Raw genomic sequence first — 13,917 nt, 5'->3', positions numbered from 1 at the left:
ATAAAAGAAACGAAGAAAACCGGTAAAAACAAAGAAAAGTAGAAAACCGAAGAAAAAGTGGTGAAGAAACAAAAGAAAACCAAAAAATGAAAATAAAAAGAAAAGGAAAACCAGACGAGCTAGTTCGCCCGCCGAGCGAGCGAGTGGTCGTTTTTTTAGACAAATCCTTTTTTAGGGGAAGCGAGCGATCTGATCATTTTTTAGTCTAACCACACTCTTTATTTCCGAACATAGACAAGGTTTGTAGGAATTCAATTTAGGTCGGGAGTATTAAGGAGTCACATATGGCGTCCCAATGAAAATCCAAGAGCAGCTTAGCGAGGCTGTGTGCCTCAATATTGGTATCTCGTCCTTTGAAGATGAAGGAACATCTGACGAACTGTCTTGATGCCGCTATAATCTCCTTGACAATGCTTGCATACTGGCTTCCCGTACCTTCTTTGATGGCATTTACCCCACCTTTGCAATTTGATGCTATGATCACATGTGACAGAGAGAGGAGGAGTGCTATACTCGCTGTAAGCGAGACATAGCATTCGCGTTGTTTTGGGGTCACGGCAAGGAAGATTGAGAACCCACCCAAGCGGCTGACAACGGGAACGGCCCAAGCCCAAGCTTGCTAAAATTCCGCGGCATAAATTTCACAACGACCTTCTCTTCCTCCTTTGTTCAAAATTTGAACGGCGCCGCCCCCAAATCGCCCCGTTTCCCCACCAATTCCCCACCCCACCTCGCTCCCCCAACGTCGGCAGCCGGAGCGCCATGGCTGAACCCAACTCGTACGAGGAGCAGCGCAGGAGGCAGGTGGAGGAGAACAAGCGGAAGCTGGAGGAGCTGCGCCTGCACCGCCTCTCCGCCGCCGTCAAGCCCATGCCGGTCAGTTCGTTCCCATGCCTCCTTCGTCATAAAAGATCTCTTGCCTTCTATGCTTCGGAGTCTGGTTCCTTACCTTACCTCGTTTGATTTTATTGGTGCCCCACCGCCACAGACCAAGCAGCTGAAGTTGCGGAAGGCTGCCGCGCCACCAGCACTGACCCAGCGGTCCGGCCGCGTCGCCAGTCTTCTCAGGCAACCTGATTACCGCAACATCGTACGTTTGGGGATTTCGTGCTTTTTTCCCCTTTGCTTTCCTAGCCACATACCCATACTAACCCTAAGAATGTGTATCTGTTTGTGTTCGACAAGAGTATCCTGAGGTACACCCATGTCTCACCCAAACTGTTCTTTCCATCGAAATATATTATGAATAGGAATATGAGGAGTCCATATCTTAATTAACTTTCAGCGGAACATATGTCAGTAAGACATTACCACCTGATCTAGTGTACGTGGCTGAGGAAGTGAGGGCCTACGCCTTCAGCAAGGCCAAAGAGCTCAAGAACCAGCTGTGCTCTGACCACCCCTCTTTCATCAAGCCCATCTCCAATTATGCTGCCACAAGTTCCTGGCTGGTAAAGCAAGAAGATTACCATTGATGATGCATTGTTTCCATCCCATCAATACAGCAATAGCTTACTTGACGTTGATTTGCTCGGATATTTTGCAGAACATCCGGTCACAGGTCAATAAGAGGTATCTCACGTGGAGTGATGAGATGGTCTTTCTGGTGGATGAAGAGGATGGCGAGTTTCACATGCCTTACCATGCGCTAAGTGGTTCCTTCGGCAATGGATGGAAATGGTTCGCCATTGGTCACAAGCTGGCTGATGGTGATTGCTTGGTGTTCCATCTAGTTGAGAAGACAAAGTTCAAGGTGAGATTCTTAAGTTGTTCGAGCCCTGTTTGGAACCCAGGATTTCTTTTGAAACCACATGTGGTCAGAGTTGACAAGTCATTTCTTACGGGTTTGCTGTGCAATAGGCTGGGTTCTAAATGAGCATCATGATTCTAAAACTTCTAATTTTTTTGTTAGGTGAGTTACTAGTGTTATCCACATTATTGTTTAAGTGTTTAAGTCCAATGTTTCTATACAGCCAAACATTGATGTGATGTTGATTGAGTTATTACTGCATCACAAAACTGGAATTGTAAATGAGCCAAAAGGGATCATTAAGACATAATGATAGAGACGATCCATGTATGTTAATTTACCATGACGAACTATGCAACCTCTATTATGTAAATGATGCAGGTTTACATAATTAGAGCAAGTTCCTATTACGAAAAGGACTTGTTGACGCCTTTAGCTTCAACTATTGTGACCTTTTATACTTTATTATGTAAATGATGCAGGTTTACATAATTAGAGCAAGTTCCTATTACGAAAAGGACCTGTTGACGCCTTTAGCTCAACCATTGTGACTGCAGAAGGTAAGTTCCTGACCATTATCTGCATTGGTTCTCAATAATTAGGAAAAATCTGGTACCTTTTTTTCTGCTATGTAACCATTTCCTTCTACTATGATGCTTCGAACCCCAAACTTAATGATTCTTCTCTGCATTTAAATTTCCAAGGTGTTCTTGAACAATTTATAGTTTTCTATGCGGTAGATATGTAGAGGAACTTCTGGCCTGCCATCTTTTCTTTTTACCCCTAGATGATCATTCGTTTGCTTTTGCGTACAATAGTTAAACTATAATGAGTTAACATCATATTAAAGGCTAAAAGGTAATTTTCTACAAAGAATGAACTATACTCTAGATATTAATGAATCCTTAGTTTCAATCTTTCTTCACTTCTATGTAACCCTGTTAAGCTGTTCAATATTCCATAATCATACAGTTTCTTATCTTTATCCATAAAAATAAACAGTATCAAAATCCAAACATATCTATAGAACAACCAAAAATGAGGTGATAATGGATTTATCCATATACTGCTCTTGCTTTTCTATGTTTTGGTTCTCCTGCCACGTTGAAAGTTTCAAAGAATTTCTTACTCAGTAGAACAGCTAGCACCTGGTTTCTTGATCACTACCAGTAAGTATTGTTGGGTGAGTGAGAGCAACATACAGTCTAAACTGAATAAAGATTGTTTACCAATTGATCATCAGGCCAAAATGGAGCGCAACATAATCTTTGAAGAAGCCGTTATCTGACCCCCTAAAGGTGTAACAGCGGCTGGCCTCATCTTCTAGCATTCATATTTTACCTGAGCCAGATAAAATGCCATGTTGAATGCAATTTGTCTGACCTTAGTACACAGTAAGGTTAAGATCAAGCTTCCTGAAATTACAGATTCTTCAGCACTTGCTTGAAGACTGTTCATTGCACCTGTGTGGTTGCTAATTAGTTAGTACCTCTAATTGTTGAGCGAGAAATTTATCTCCTGTTCTTTATCTATGAAGTTGTTAGAATTCCAAACTTTTGATTGTTTCCGAATGCGGACCTGCCTCTCTGTGGTCCTCTCCGAGAAGCAGTTTCCTCATTGGCGAATATGTTTGCACGTGGAACATGCAAATGCATTACTGGTAATTGGCTAATCGGCGCTAATTTCTTGAATACGTATTTGTTGTATGTGAGGGTTTGGCTTCATCATGCAGAGGCCAAGAAGGTACGGTAACGCCTTCATTTTGGGAAGAAAAATCTAGGAACGAAATATCTTGTCATACACATGATTTTTAGATACGAGCATTCAAGTGATATGGTGTAGCAAATCTCCTTGCCCCCCTTCTTTATCCCACTTTAAAAGATAAGAGTAATAAGCGTTTGCAATGTTAAAAACTCAACAAAGTTGACGACACATCAGACCACTTGCACTCTGATTCACGTGCACATAATATTCGTTTGGTGCGACTAAGCCAAACCTAGGTTAGAAAACGAAAATCTCATCTCTCCTTCAAGGAAAATCTATACCTGTCAGAATTAGCAGCAGTAAAAGTTTCACACTTCATCAATGAAGCGGATAGAACATGGAATAAACAACTGCGCATGGATGTAAGAGCTGTCTAAAAAATTCCAATCGGCCATATCGCACACATGATGGTTTTTTTGGGATCGCATTATTATGAGAAAACAAGTTTATTTTCCGCAAGATCACCAAAGAATAGTATAACTAAAGTGAAGAATGGAAAATTGGCTAGAAGGCAAAGTTGAAAGTTCAGATTCCATGGAGGTGTGCAAATGGTGGAAAGGGCTATGGAAGGTTAAAGTGCCCCCAGGGGTTAAAATTGTTTGTTTGGAGGTTTGCAGGATCGCCACTACCAACGGGCAATGTGAGGACTCGTGACCATATGGCGGAGTCGCCTTTCTGTAGTAAGACAGCAGTTCAAGTGCGGACTCTTAGCACCATTCATTTACTGGATGTTGTATGGCACCGTGCGTGCAGATGCTAGTCAATGATGTTGCAAAAGCAATGTTCATTGATCAATCAAAAGATCATGAAGTCTAAAGGGCAAATATCAAGAAGCAGTAACAAATACTGGATTTTTTAAAAAGGATCAGTAACCAAATTCGACACAGATCAATTCATGGACAGTAATTTCAAAATCCAATAGTCACTTATGCTTTCATTCTCAGATTTATTGCTAAGCTAGAGGTGTACACAAAAGCAAGCCTGCATGCATTGGAGTGGGACGGCAACCAGGCACCAGCACCCTCCAGTGGGTCTATCATAAGATTCAGGTAGGCATAGGTGTTTCAAGATTGGGGGTTAAAGGAGTTACTGCTGCAGTTTGCAGAGATGATGAAGGGCGTTATGTTGGTTTATCGGTGATTGGTTATGATGAGATGTGCATTGAAACATGAATACTAAGTCTAGAAGCAACAACATGTAGTATTGATTCTGCCCATGTAGGGGACCTCATTTTTCCGGTTTGGGGACCCTTATGGAATTGGTTTTCTTGGTTTTAGGAAGGTTATCTCCAACTTCCCTTTTCCTATTGGTTGTTTTCTCTATCGTTTTTTACTGAATTTCCCTCCCCCCCCCTTTCTTTTCCTATTTGGTTATTCTTTTTTTCAATTTGAAGTCATGAACATCTTTTTAAAATTTTGTGAACGACTTCCTAAACTTTTGAACATTTTTAAATATTTATGAACATATTTTTAATTAGTGAACTTTTTAACTTTACAAACATTTTAAAATGAAAAATAAGTTGTTCTTAGCAAGTTCCTACTATGAAAAGGACCACTGTTGACACCTTTAGCTTCAGCTGTTTGAACCGCACAAGGTAAGTTGTTCTTACCATAATATGCATTAGGTCTCAATAGTTAGTGTTTTCTTTTCTGCTATGTAACCATTTCCTTCTACTATGATGCTCCGTGCCCCAAACTTAATGATCCTTTTCCCCATTCAAACTTCCAACATGTTCTTGAACAGTACAGTTTACTATACAGCAATGTTGGGGATATCGCTTATCGGGAACTTATCGATCGACCCATGATAAGGGGTAAATCAGCTAGTTTATCGGCATATCAGCCGATTTATCGCCATACCGGTTGATTTATCGGCTGATTTATCTTACCGGTCAGACATGGGTAAGCGATAAATCAGCCGATTTATCGAAATATCGGAAGATATCTTGAACAGTGCTATACAGTAGATTTCAAGAGGAAATTCTGGCTTGCTATCCTTCTTTTATCCTAGATAATTCTTTTCTTAGTAATGTGCACAATAGTTAAACCATAACGAGTTAAACATCATATTTAAGGTTAAATAGTCGACTTCTATAAAAAAAATTAACTATCTACCTACTAGTGAATCACAATCCTTTTCCACTTCTCCGTAGGCAAGTGAAGCTATCCAATATTCTGTTATCGTACATCGCCTATGCACAGAAGCTCATCTCTATCTATCTATATATATAAACAATATCAAAATCCAAACATATCTGGAGGACAACTGAAAATACAATCATAATGGATTTATCCATATACTGCTCCTGTTGATATCACTGTTCTAATTATCACTACTTCCCTATGTTTTGGTTCTTCTGTCATATTGAAAACTTCAAAGAATTTCTTGGTAGAACAGCTAGCACTTGGTTTCTTGATCACTACCAGAGAGTATTGTTGGGTGAGTGAGAGCAATGGCGTTTGTGCAGTCTGAACTGAATAAAGATTGTTTACCAATTGATCACCAGGTCAAGCAAAGGATCCATGGAGCACAACATAATCTTTGAAGAAGTCGTTATCTAACCCCCTAAAGGTGCAACAACGGCTGGCCTCATCCTCTAGCATTCATATTTTACCTGAGCCGGATAAAATGCCATGTTGAATGCAATTTGTCTGACCTTAATACGCAGTAAGGTTAAGATCAATCTTCCTGAAGTTACAGATTCTAAAGCACTTGCTTGGAGACTGTTCATTGCACCTATGTGGTTGCTAATTAGTTATGCCTTTAATTGTTGAGCGGGAAATTTATCTCCTTTTCTCTATCTATGAAGTTGCTAGGATTCCAAACTTTTGACTGGTCCAAAGTGCGTGGTTGCCTCTCTGGTCCTCACCGAGAAGCAGTTCCCTTATTGACGAATCTGTCTGCACCAGGAACACGCAAATGCATTGCTGGTAATTGGCTAATCGACGCCAATTTCTCGAATACGTATTTATTGTGTGCGAAGGTTTGGCTTGATCATGCAGAGGCCAAGAAGGTGCGGTAACGCCTCCAGTTGGGAAGAAAATTCTAGGAACGAGCATGCAAGTGATATGGTGTAGCAAATCTCCTTGACCCCCTTCTTTCTCCCACTTTTTTAAAAGGCATGAGTGTTTGCAATGTTAAAAACTCGACAAAGTGTATGACGCATCAGACCGTTTGCACTCTGCTACATGTGCACATAGTATTCGTTTGGTACAACTAAGCCAAACCAAGGTTCAGAAACGAAAATCTTGCCTCTCCTTCAAGGAAAATCTGTACCTGTCATTAACATAGAATGAGCAGCAGTAAAAGTTTCACACTTTATCAATGCGGCGAACAGGTGCACATGGATGTATGAGCTATCTTAAAAATTCCAATGGGCCATAGCGAGCACATGATGGTTTTGGGGATGGCATTATGAGTAAACAAGCTTATTTTCAGCAAGATCTGCTGAACAAAGAAAAGTAGAACTAAAGAGAAGAAGGGAATACTGGCATGAAGGTAAAGTAGAAATTCCAGATTCCATGGAGGTGTGCAAATGGTGGAAGGAGCTATGGAAGGTAAGTGCCGTCATGAGTTAAAATTGTTTGTTTGGAGGTGTGAGAGATCGCCACTATCAACGGGCAAAGTGGGGGCTCGTGGACATATGGCGTTGTCGCCTTTCTGTAGTAAGATAGCAGTTCAAGTGCGGACTCTTAGCACCATTCATTGACTGGATGTTCGTTGATCAATCAAAAGATCATGAAGTCTGGCTGAGAAATATCGAGAAGCAGGCAAAGGGGGGACAGTGTCTTGTGGCATGGGACTATGTGACCATGCCATAACAGAACGGAGGATTGGGAGTACGGGATCTTAATGCACACAACAGGGCAATGATATGCAAGGCAATGAAGAGGATACTACAATCCAGCAATGTATTGTGCTACCAATGGTTCGCATCAACATATTGTCGTACAGAACTACCACTTACAGTGCATAATGCAGATACTGCTATATGGCGATGCTTCAAATCCTCTCTGCAGCTAGTTATTCAGTCCACAAGGTGTGAGCTCGGAGATGGCAAGACGGTGTCTTTCTGGTTTGACCATTGGATGGAAGGTGGCCGACATTTTCAATCCTTTCCGACGCTTTGTACATTCTCCAAAGCCAGATTCTGCACTGTCGCTTCACAGTACGTCAACGGCCATTGGATGATGCAGTTACATCCCAATCTGTCCTACACGGCGTCGCGTGAGCTGGACGCATTGATTGATCTTCTGGTTAACATCTCACCAACCCCCAATGCGCCGGACATCAGGAAGCCAGTGGCACTGGATAACAAGCTATCTACAGCCTACTTCTATAGGCTACTCACCTTCAGAGGCATAAACTGCCCCTTGGCCCCTTATATCTGGGATCGTATTATACCCAAACGACACCGTGTCTTTCTATGGTTGGCCATCAGGGACAGGCAGAATACTAGGGATAACATGGTGAGGAAGCAATGGACAAGGATTGTAAAACATAACGGATGCGATATGTGTCCAGCAGCCGAGACCATGCACCACATTCTACTCAGATGCAAACTCGCCCAAGTTGTTTGGGCCAAGGCTGGCCTCCTGGATTCGGCAACCTCTGCTGAAACTGCTGCAGCTTTCATGGCCTCTGGGGTAACAAGGGAAACATATGGAGCGCTTTGGCATGTTTTCTTTGCAGCCGGTGCAGTGGCGCTTTGCGACGCCATGAATGCACGAGTCTTTCATAGCGTCTGTTGGACAACTGGAAAGGTGCTTACTGAGATTGCTCAACTACTTATGCTATGGATGCTGAGAGCGCCAGGAGAAAATGCAAGGGAGGTGTTAACTTCTTGGGCTAATGTAATGCTGCAACAGTAGATATAGCTTAGACCACTAGCCCCTCTCTTTTCTTCCTCCTTCCTCCTTCTTTTGCTTTCCTTCTCAGGCTTGGCGATGGCCTGCTGCACACTCTGTGCAGCGCTTACACCGCCTTCATGTAAAATGACTCCGGTCTTTCGGGCTACGGCCTGTTTTGAATGCATAAGGTAGAACAAGATCTACCTTTTCTTTCAAAAAAATATCGAGAAGCAGTAACAACTAATGGATTTGTTATAAAAAAGATCAGTAAACTCTATGGGCAATATTGTTGGTTCAACGCAGATCAATTCATGAAGAGTAATTTCAAAGTCCAATATTGACTTATGCTTTCATCCTCAGATTTATTGCTAAGCTAGAGGTGTGCACAAAAGCAACCCTCCATGCACCGGAGTGGCACGGCAACCAGGCACCAGCACCCATCAAGTGCGAGTGGATCATAAGATTCAGGTAGGCAGACGTAGGGATGTAAACCGGGTCCCGTTTAATCTCGTTTAAACCCATTTATGATCTAACAGATTAATAATTTATTTATTTTTAGGGAAAATAAACTATGAAGCTAGCTAAAGCTAACTAAACGAGAATTGCGGACGCCGTTTATTTGCCAATTACATCGCCGCGGACGTGTTTCAAGCTTAAGGGTGAAAGAAGTTGGTGCTGCAGTTTGTAGAGATGACGAAGGCGCTATGTTGGTTTATCGGCCATTGGTTATGAGATCTGCATTGGATCATGAATACCAGAAGTCTAGAAGCAACATGTCGTATTCATTTGGCTCATGTAGGGGACCTCCTTTTTCCGGCTTGGGAAAGCTTATGGTATTGGTTTTCTTGTTTTAAAGAAAGTTTTTGTCCGGTTTTACTTCTTCTGTCTATTCGTTGTTTTCTCTATCGCTTTTACTGAATTTCCTTTTTTTCAGTTCGGTTATTCATTTATTTATTTTCCAATTTTAAGTCATGAACATATTTTTAAATTTTTGTGAACAACTTTTTAAATTGTTGAGCATTTCAAAAATATATGAGTTTTTTTATTAGTGAACCTTTTAAAAATTCAAGAACATTTCTTACATTCATGAACACTTATAAAAAATGCGGAAACATTTTTAAAAATTATAGAGCATTATTTAAATTCGTTAACAATTTAAATTTGTGAACTTTTTTAAAAGTTCTTGAACTGTTCAAAGTTTACGAACTTTTAGAATTTGCGAACAATTTTCAATTGTGAGAATATTCTCAAAAAAGTTAGCATTTTTTAGTTCAATGGCATTTTTATAATTCTTGAACCGTTTTTCATAACTTGTGAATTCCTTTTAAGATTGAAGAACACTTTTTTTATTTCATGGTCATTTTTTAAAATCCCTAGACTTTTTAAAATTCAATCTAATTTTTTTATTTACTACATTTTATAAATTCAAGAGCACTTCTACAATGGTGAACATTTCTCCGAGCGGAGTCCGGAACATCCGACCCAGCTTGGATGAAACAACTCTCTAGATATGTATTCGGGTAGCTGCCGGACATTTGGGTTGGACCCCAGGTGATCCGGCTCCGGAGGAAACTTTCTGGTGCCTCCCGGTTGCCAAACCGGACGGTCGGGATGCCATCAGGATGATCCGGATGTAAAGGTGAAAATGGCTATTTTGGGTGAGTGGTTTTGGTTAAGACCTTTTGAGATGTACTCCCTCTGTTTTTATTTACTCCGCATATTAGCTTTGACTGAAATCAAATTTTAAAAAGTTTAATCAAGTTTGTAGAAAATAATATGAACATGTACAGTAACAAATTTATATGATGTGAAAATATATGCAATGACGAATTCAATGATATATATTTGGTGGCGTATGTGTTAATATATTTTTGTACAAACCTGAAAGTATATAAAGTTTGACTTTTAAAAAACCTAATATGCGGAGTAAATAGGGAGAGAGTATATGAGTAGTGATGATGTAGTAAAAATGTTGACTTTGAGCAAATCTTTCAGGAACCCCTTGATGTGTGGGATCAAAAAAGCTTAACGAAAAAAGCTACATTTCCTCGAGGCCCCGACAAGCCCGCCTAAGTGGCCGACGGACAAATGGACAACGCGAACGGCCCAAGCTAAAGCCTGTTAGAATTCCGCGGCATAAATTTCGCAACGACCTTCTCTTCCTCCTTTGTTCAAAATTTGAACGCCGCCGCCGCCACCCACCCACCCCCAAAATCAATCGCCCCGTCTCCCCACCCCACCCCACCTCGCTCCCCCCAACGTCGGCAGCCGGAGCGCGATGGATGAACCCAACTCGTACGAGGAGCAGCGCAGGAGGCAGGTGGAGGAGAATGAGCGGAAGCTGGAGGAGCTGCGCCTGCACCGCCTCTCCGCCGCCGTGCGCGAGGCCGCCGTCAAGCCCATGCCGGTCAGTTCCACCCCTCCTTCCTCACAAAAGAGGCGCTTCGCTGTCCGGTTCCTTCCCCCGTCTGATTTGCTCGTGCCGCAGACCAAGGAGCTGAAGCTGCGGTATCTTCGCGCGCCGCCGCCCCCGACCCGGCGGTCCGGCCGCGTCGCCAGTCTCCCCAAGCAACCCGATTACCGCGACAAGAAAGCCCCGAGGTGCGCCCATGTCTCGCCCAAACTGTTCCTCCCATCGAAATTTGTGATGCATAGGAATATGGATACTTATACAAGTCTAAATCTTGCTTAATTTCAACGGGGCATATGTTAATAGAAGGGGATTACCACCTGATCGTGTGTACGCGACCGACGAAGCTAGAGACTACGCCTTCACCAAGGCCAAAGAGCTCAATAACCAGCTGTCCTCCGCTCACCCCTCCTTCATCAAGCCCATGACCCGTAGTTATGCCACGGGTCACCTGCTGGTAAAGCAAGAAGACCACAATTGACGATGCATTATTTCCATCCCATCTAGACGGTAATGGCTTACTCGATGTTGATTTGGTCGGATATCTTGCAGACCATCCCGCAGCAATTCAAGAAGAGCTATCTCCCATGGTTTGATGAGATGATCTTTCTGGTGGATGAAGAGGATGGGGAGTTTCCCATGCCTTACATGGCGCAACATGGTGCCATCGGCTCTGGGTGGAACTTGTTCGCCATCGGTCACAAGCTGGCTGATGGTGATTGCTTGGTGTTCCAGCAAGTCCAGAGGACAAAGTTTAAGGTGAGATTCTAAAAGTTGTTCTAGAGCCATGTTTGGAACTCGAGGTATCTCTTAAAACCACATGCGGTTTGAGTTGATAAGTCATTTCTTATGGACTTCAAAATGAGCATTATATGATTCTAAAGCTTCTAAAAAAATTGATTGCTGAGTTACTGGTGTTATCCACATGAATGTTCACATTTTAAGTTCGATGTTTTTGTGCAGTCAAACAATGATGTGATCTTACCATCATCTCATTGGTTCGCAATAATTCAAGTGTTAAGAAATATAATTCATTTGTTTTGTGCTATGTAACCATTTCTTTTTACTATGATGCTTCGTGCCTCAACCTTAATGATTCTCTTCTCCATTTGATTTCCAAGATGTTCTTGAACAGTTTACACTTTTACAGTTTACCATACAGTAGTCTAGAAGAGGAAATTCTGGTTTACCATTTTTTTTATCCCTAGATGCTCCTTGTTTTGCTGTTGTGCACGGTAGTTAAACTATGACGGTTTAAACATCATGCTGAAGGTTAAACAGTCAATTTCTATAAAAGAATTAACAATACTCTATGAATCATTACTTCCAAACTTATTCCACTTCTCTGTAGCCATGTTAAGCTGTTCAGTACTCCGCCATCAACCAGCACCTGTGCAAAGCAGTATATTGTAGAGATGTAAAGTTGCTATTTTGCCTTTGTGAGCGCCGAACATTAGCCTGACTTGGATATCATGTTTCGATTCCCATAAAAATTATACTCCCTCCGTCCCATAATATATGGAGGGAGTAGTATCCATCTTTTTTTCCTTATAAATTGTGTAGACTAATAGATGTAGAACTGAATCAAATTAGTTGCTTCACCTTAGCTCCTGCAAAAAAAAAGTTGCTTCACCTTAGCCTTTATACTATCTAACTAATTGGTTTGCTCAGTGCCTTGCAGGATGGAAATATATGACTGAAGCGAAGATCAATGGGAGCCTTGCTGTCCTGAAGTTTAATCTATTAACATGGAATGAAGAATGGTAGTGGAAACAAAGTATTTCATTTGGTTAGGTCTTTGTCTCTAGAAACTAGAAAATGTACCCTTTTCAGACCTTAAGTATATTTACCTATGTATTTTCAGATATATTCGCTTTTAAATTATTTAATGTGCCGATGCTTTGGCTTCTGAACATACTCTTTTTTTTTGTCGATGCTTTGGCTTCTGAACATACTATACAGCTTTTTGTAATGCATGTTGTATAGTATGTTGTATTTTTTTATGTAATCATGCATGTGTATGCACAGTCATTATGTCAAGATGTTATCACAACAAAAAAATTGTTGGGATGCCAATCACAATAATTTTTAGTGTCCCACCACAATCGTTTTTGTTGCTACCACAACAGAACATTTTTCAGTTGCAATAGTCTATCACCACGGTAGTATTCTTTGGTGAGATAACCATTTTCTATGGAATAAACAAAAGCATCATCTTATTATTGTAACAGTGCCATTTGGGGTGTATTGCAACTGGAAAAATCTTGTAAGTGAGTATATATGCAAATCCTTGTTAACTGATTAGTAGTCTTGTTGCACATCAACCTAGTTTTCCTAGACTAATAGTTTGAGGATGCTAAGGTGATGCCACTCTAGAACTGTTTTTAATGCACCATACAACAAATGAGAACCACCATCAGCCATTAAATGTCTAAAAGCTTCAAACTTAAGTACTCCCTTTCTTCCAGTTTGTTAGGTCCATCTAAAAAACAAAAAAATTATATGCACACGTAAGATCTATCCATGGAGATGCATAGCAACAAGAGGGGAGAGTGTGTCTACGTATCCTCGTAGATCGTAAGTGGCAACGTTTATTAACGCGGTTGATGTAGTCGAACTTCTTCGCGATCCAAGTGATTGAGTACCGAACGTACGACACCTCCGCGTTCAGCACACGTTTAGCTCGGTGACGTCCTCACCTTCTTGATCCAGCAAGAATGCAAAGTAGTGGATGAGTTCTGGCAGCATGATGGCGTGGTGACGGTGGTGGTGATGCTATCTCCACAGGGCTTCGCCTAAGCACTATGAAAATATGACCGAGGGACGGAACTGTGGAGGGGGGCGCCACACACGGCTAAGAGATTGTCGTAGTTATGTGTGGCGCCCCCTCCCATATATATATATATATATATAGGTGGGGGAAAGGGGAGCAGCCAGGAGGCGCCCCAAGTAGGGTCGAATCCTACTTGGGCTCCTGCCCTGGCCGCCCCCCTACCATATATGTCGGAGGGGGAAAGGGAAGGAAGGGGGAGGCCGAATCCCCCTCCTTGCTTTCTCCCATAGGCCGGCTGCCATAGGGGGGTGCGCCAGCCCCTTGTGGGCTGGTGTGCTCCCCTCTATTGGCCCAATAGGCCCATCATCCT

The 13,917-nt window shown here is 41.9% G+C and overlaps 2 protein-coding genes across 4 annotated transcripts; both read left to right on the top strand.

The window, feature by feature from the left end:
* The first annotated feature begins 680 nt into the window (after nucleotides 1-680).
* Nucleotides 681-6,324, top strand: LOC123048986 (B3 domain-containing protein Os06g0194400). 2 transcript variants are annotated; one of them, XM_044471997.1, is made up of 7 exons: nucleotides 681-876; nucleotides 989-1,090; nucleotides 1,186-1,196; nucleotides 1,286-1,451; nucleotides 1,547-1,753; nucleotides 2,233-2,310; nucleotides 6,021-6,324. In XM_044471997.1, exons 1-6 carry the CDS (start codon nucleotides 763-765, stop codon nucleotides 2,299-2,301), a joined length of 669 nt encoding a protein of 222 aa, XP_044327932.1. In that variant the 5' UTR covers nucleotides 681-762; the 3' UTR covers nucleotides 2,302-2,310; nucleotides 6,021-6,324. The 2 variants fall into 2 exon arrangements, with proteins under 2 accessions (XP_044327932.1, XP_044327931.1); XM_044471996.1 differs by lacking the exon at nucleotides 6,021-6,324 and adding an exon at nucleotides 2,994-3,502.
* Nucleotides 6,325-10,568: 4,244 nt separating this feature from the next.
* Nucleotides 10,569-12,689, top strand: LOC123048985 (B3 domain-containing protein Os06g0194400-like). 2 transcript variants are annotated; one of them, XM_044471995.1, is made up of 5 exons: nucleotides 10,569-10,771; nucleotides 10,853-10,965; nucleotides 11,081-11,231; nucleotides 11,327-11,533; nucleotides 12,456-12,689. In XM_044471995.1, the coding sequence occupies exons 1-5, from the start codon at nucleotides 10,643-10,645 to the stop codon at nucleotides 12,468-12,470; spliced, it is 615 nt and encodes a 204-aa protein (XP_044327930.1). In that variant the 5' UTR covers nucleotides 10,569-10,642; the 3' UTR covers nucleotides 12,471-12,689. The 2 variants fall into 2 exon arrangements, with proteins under 2 accessions (XP_044327930.1, XP_044327929.1); XM_044471994.1 differs by having other exon boundaries at nucleotides 12,446-12,689.
* The last annotated feature ends 1,228 nt before the right edge of the window (nucleotides 12,690-13,917 follow it).

Source organism: Triticum aestivum, chromosome 2D, assembly GCF_018294505.1.
Source record: "Triticum aestivum cultivar Chinese Spring chromosome 2D, IWGSC CS RefSeq v2.1, whole genome shotgun sequence".
NCBI classification, from domain to species: Eukaryota; Viridiplantae; Streptophyta; class Magnoliopsida; order Poales; family Poaceae; genus Triticum; species Triticum aestivum.
Note: the sequence above shows the minus strand (reverse complement) of the source record. Positions and strands in the feature narration are given on the sequence as shown.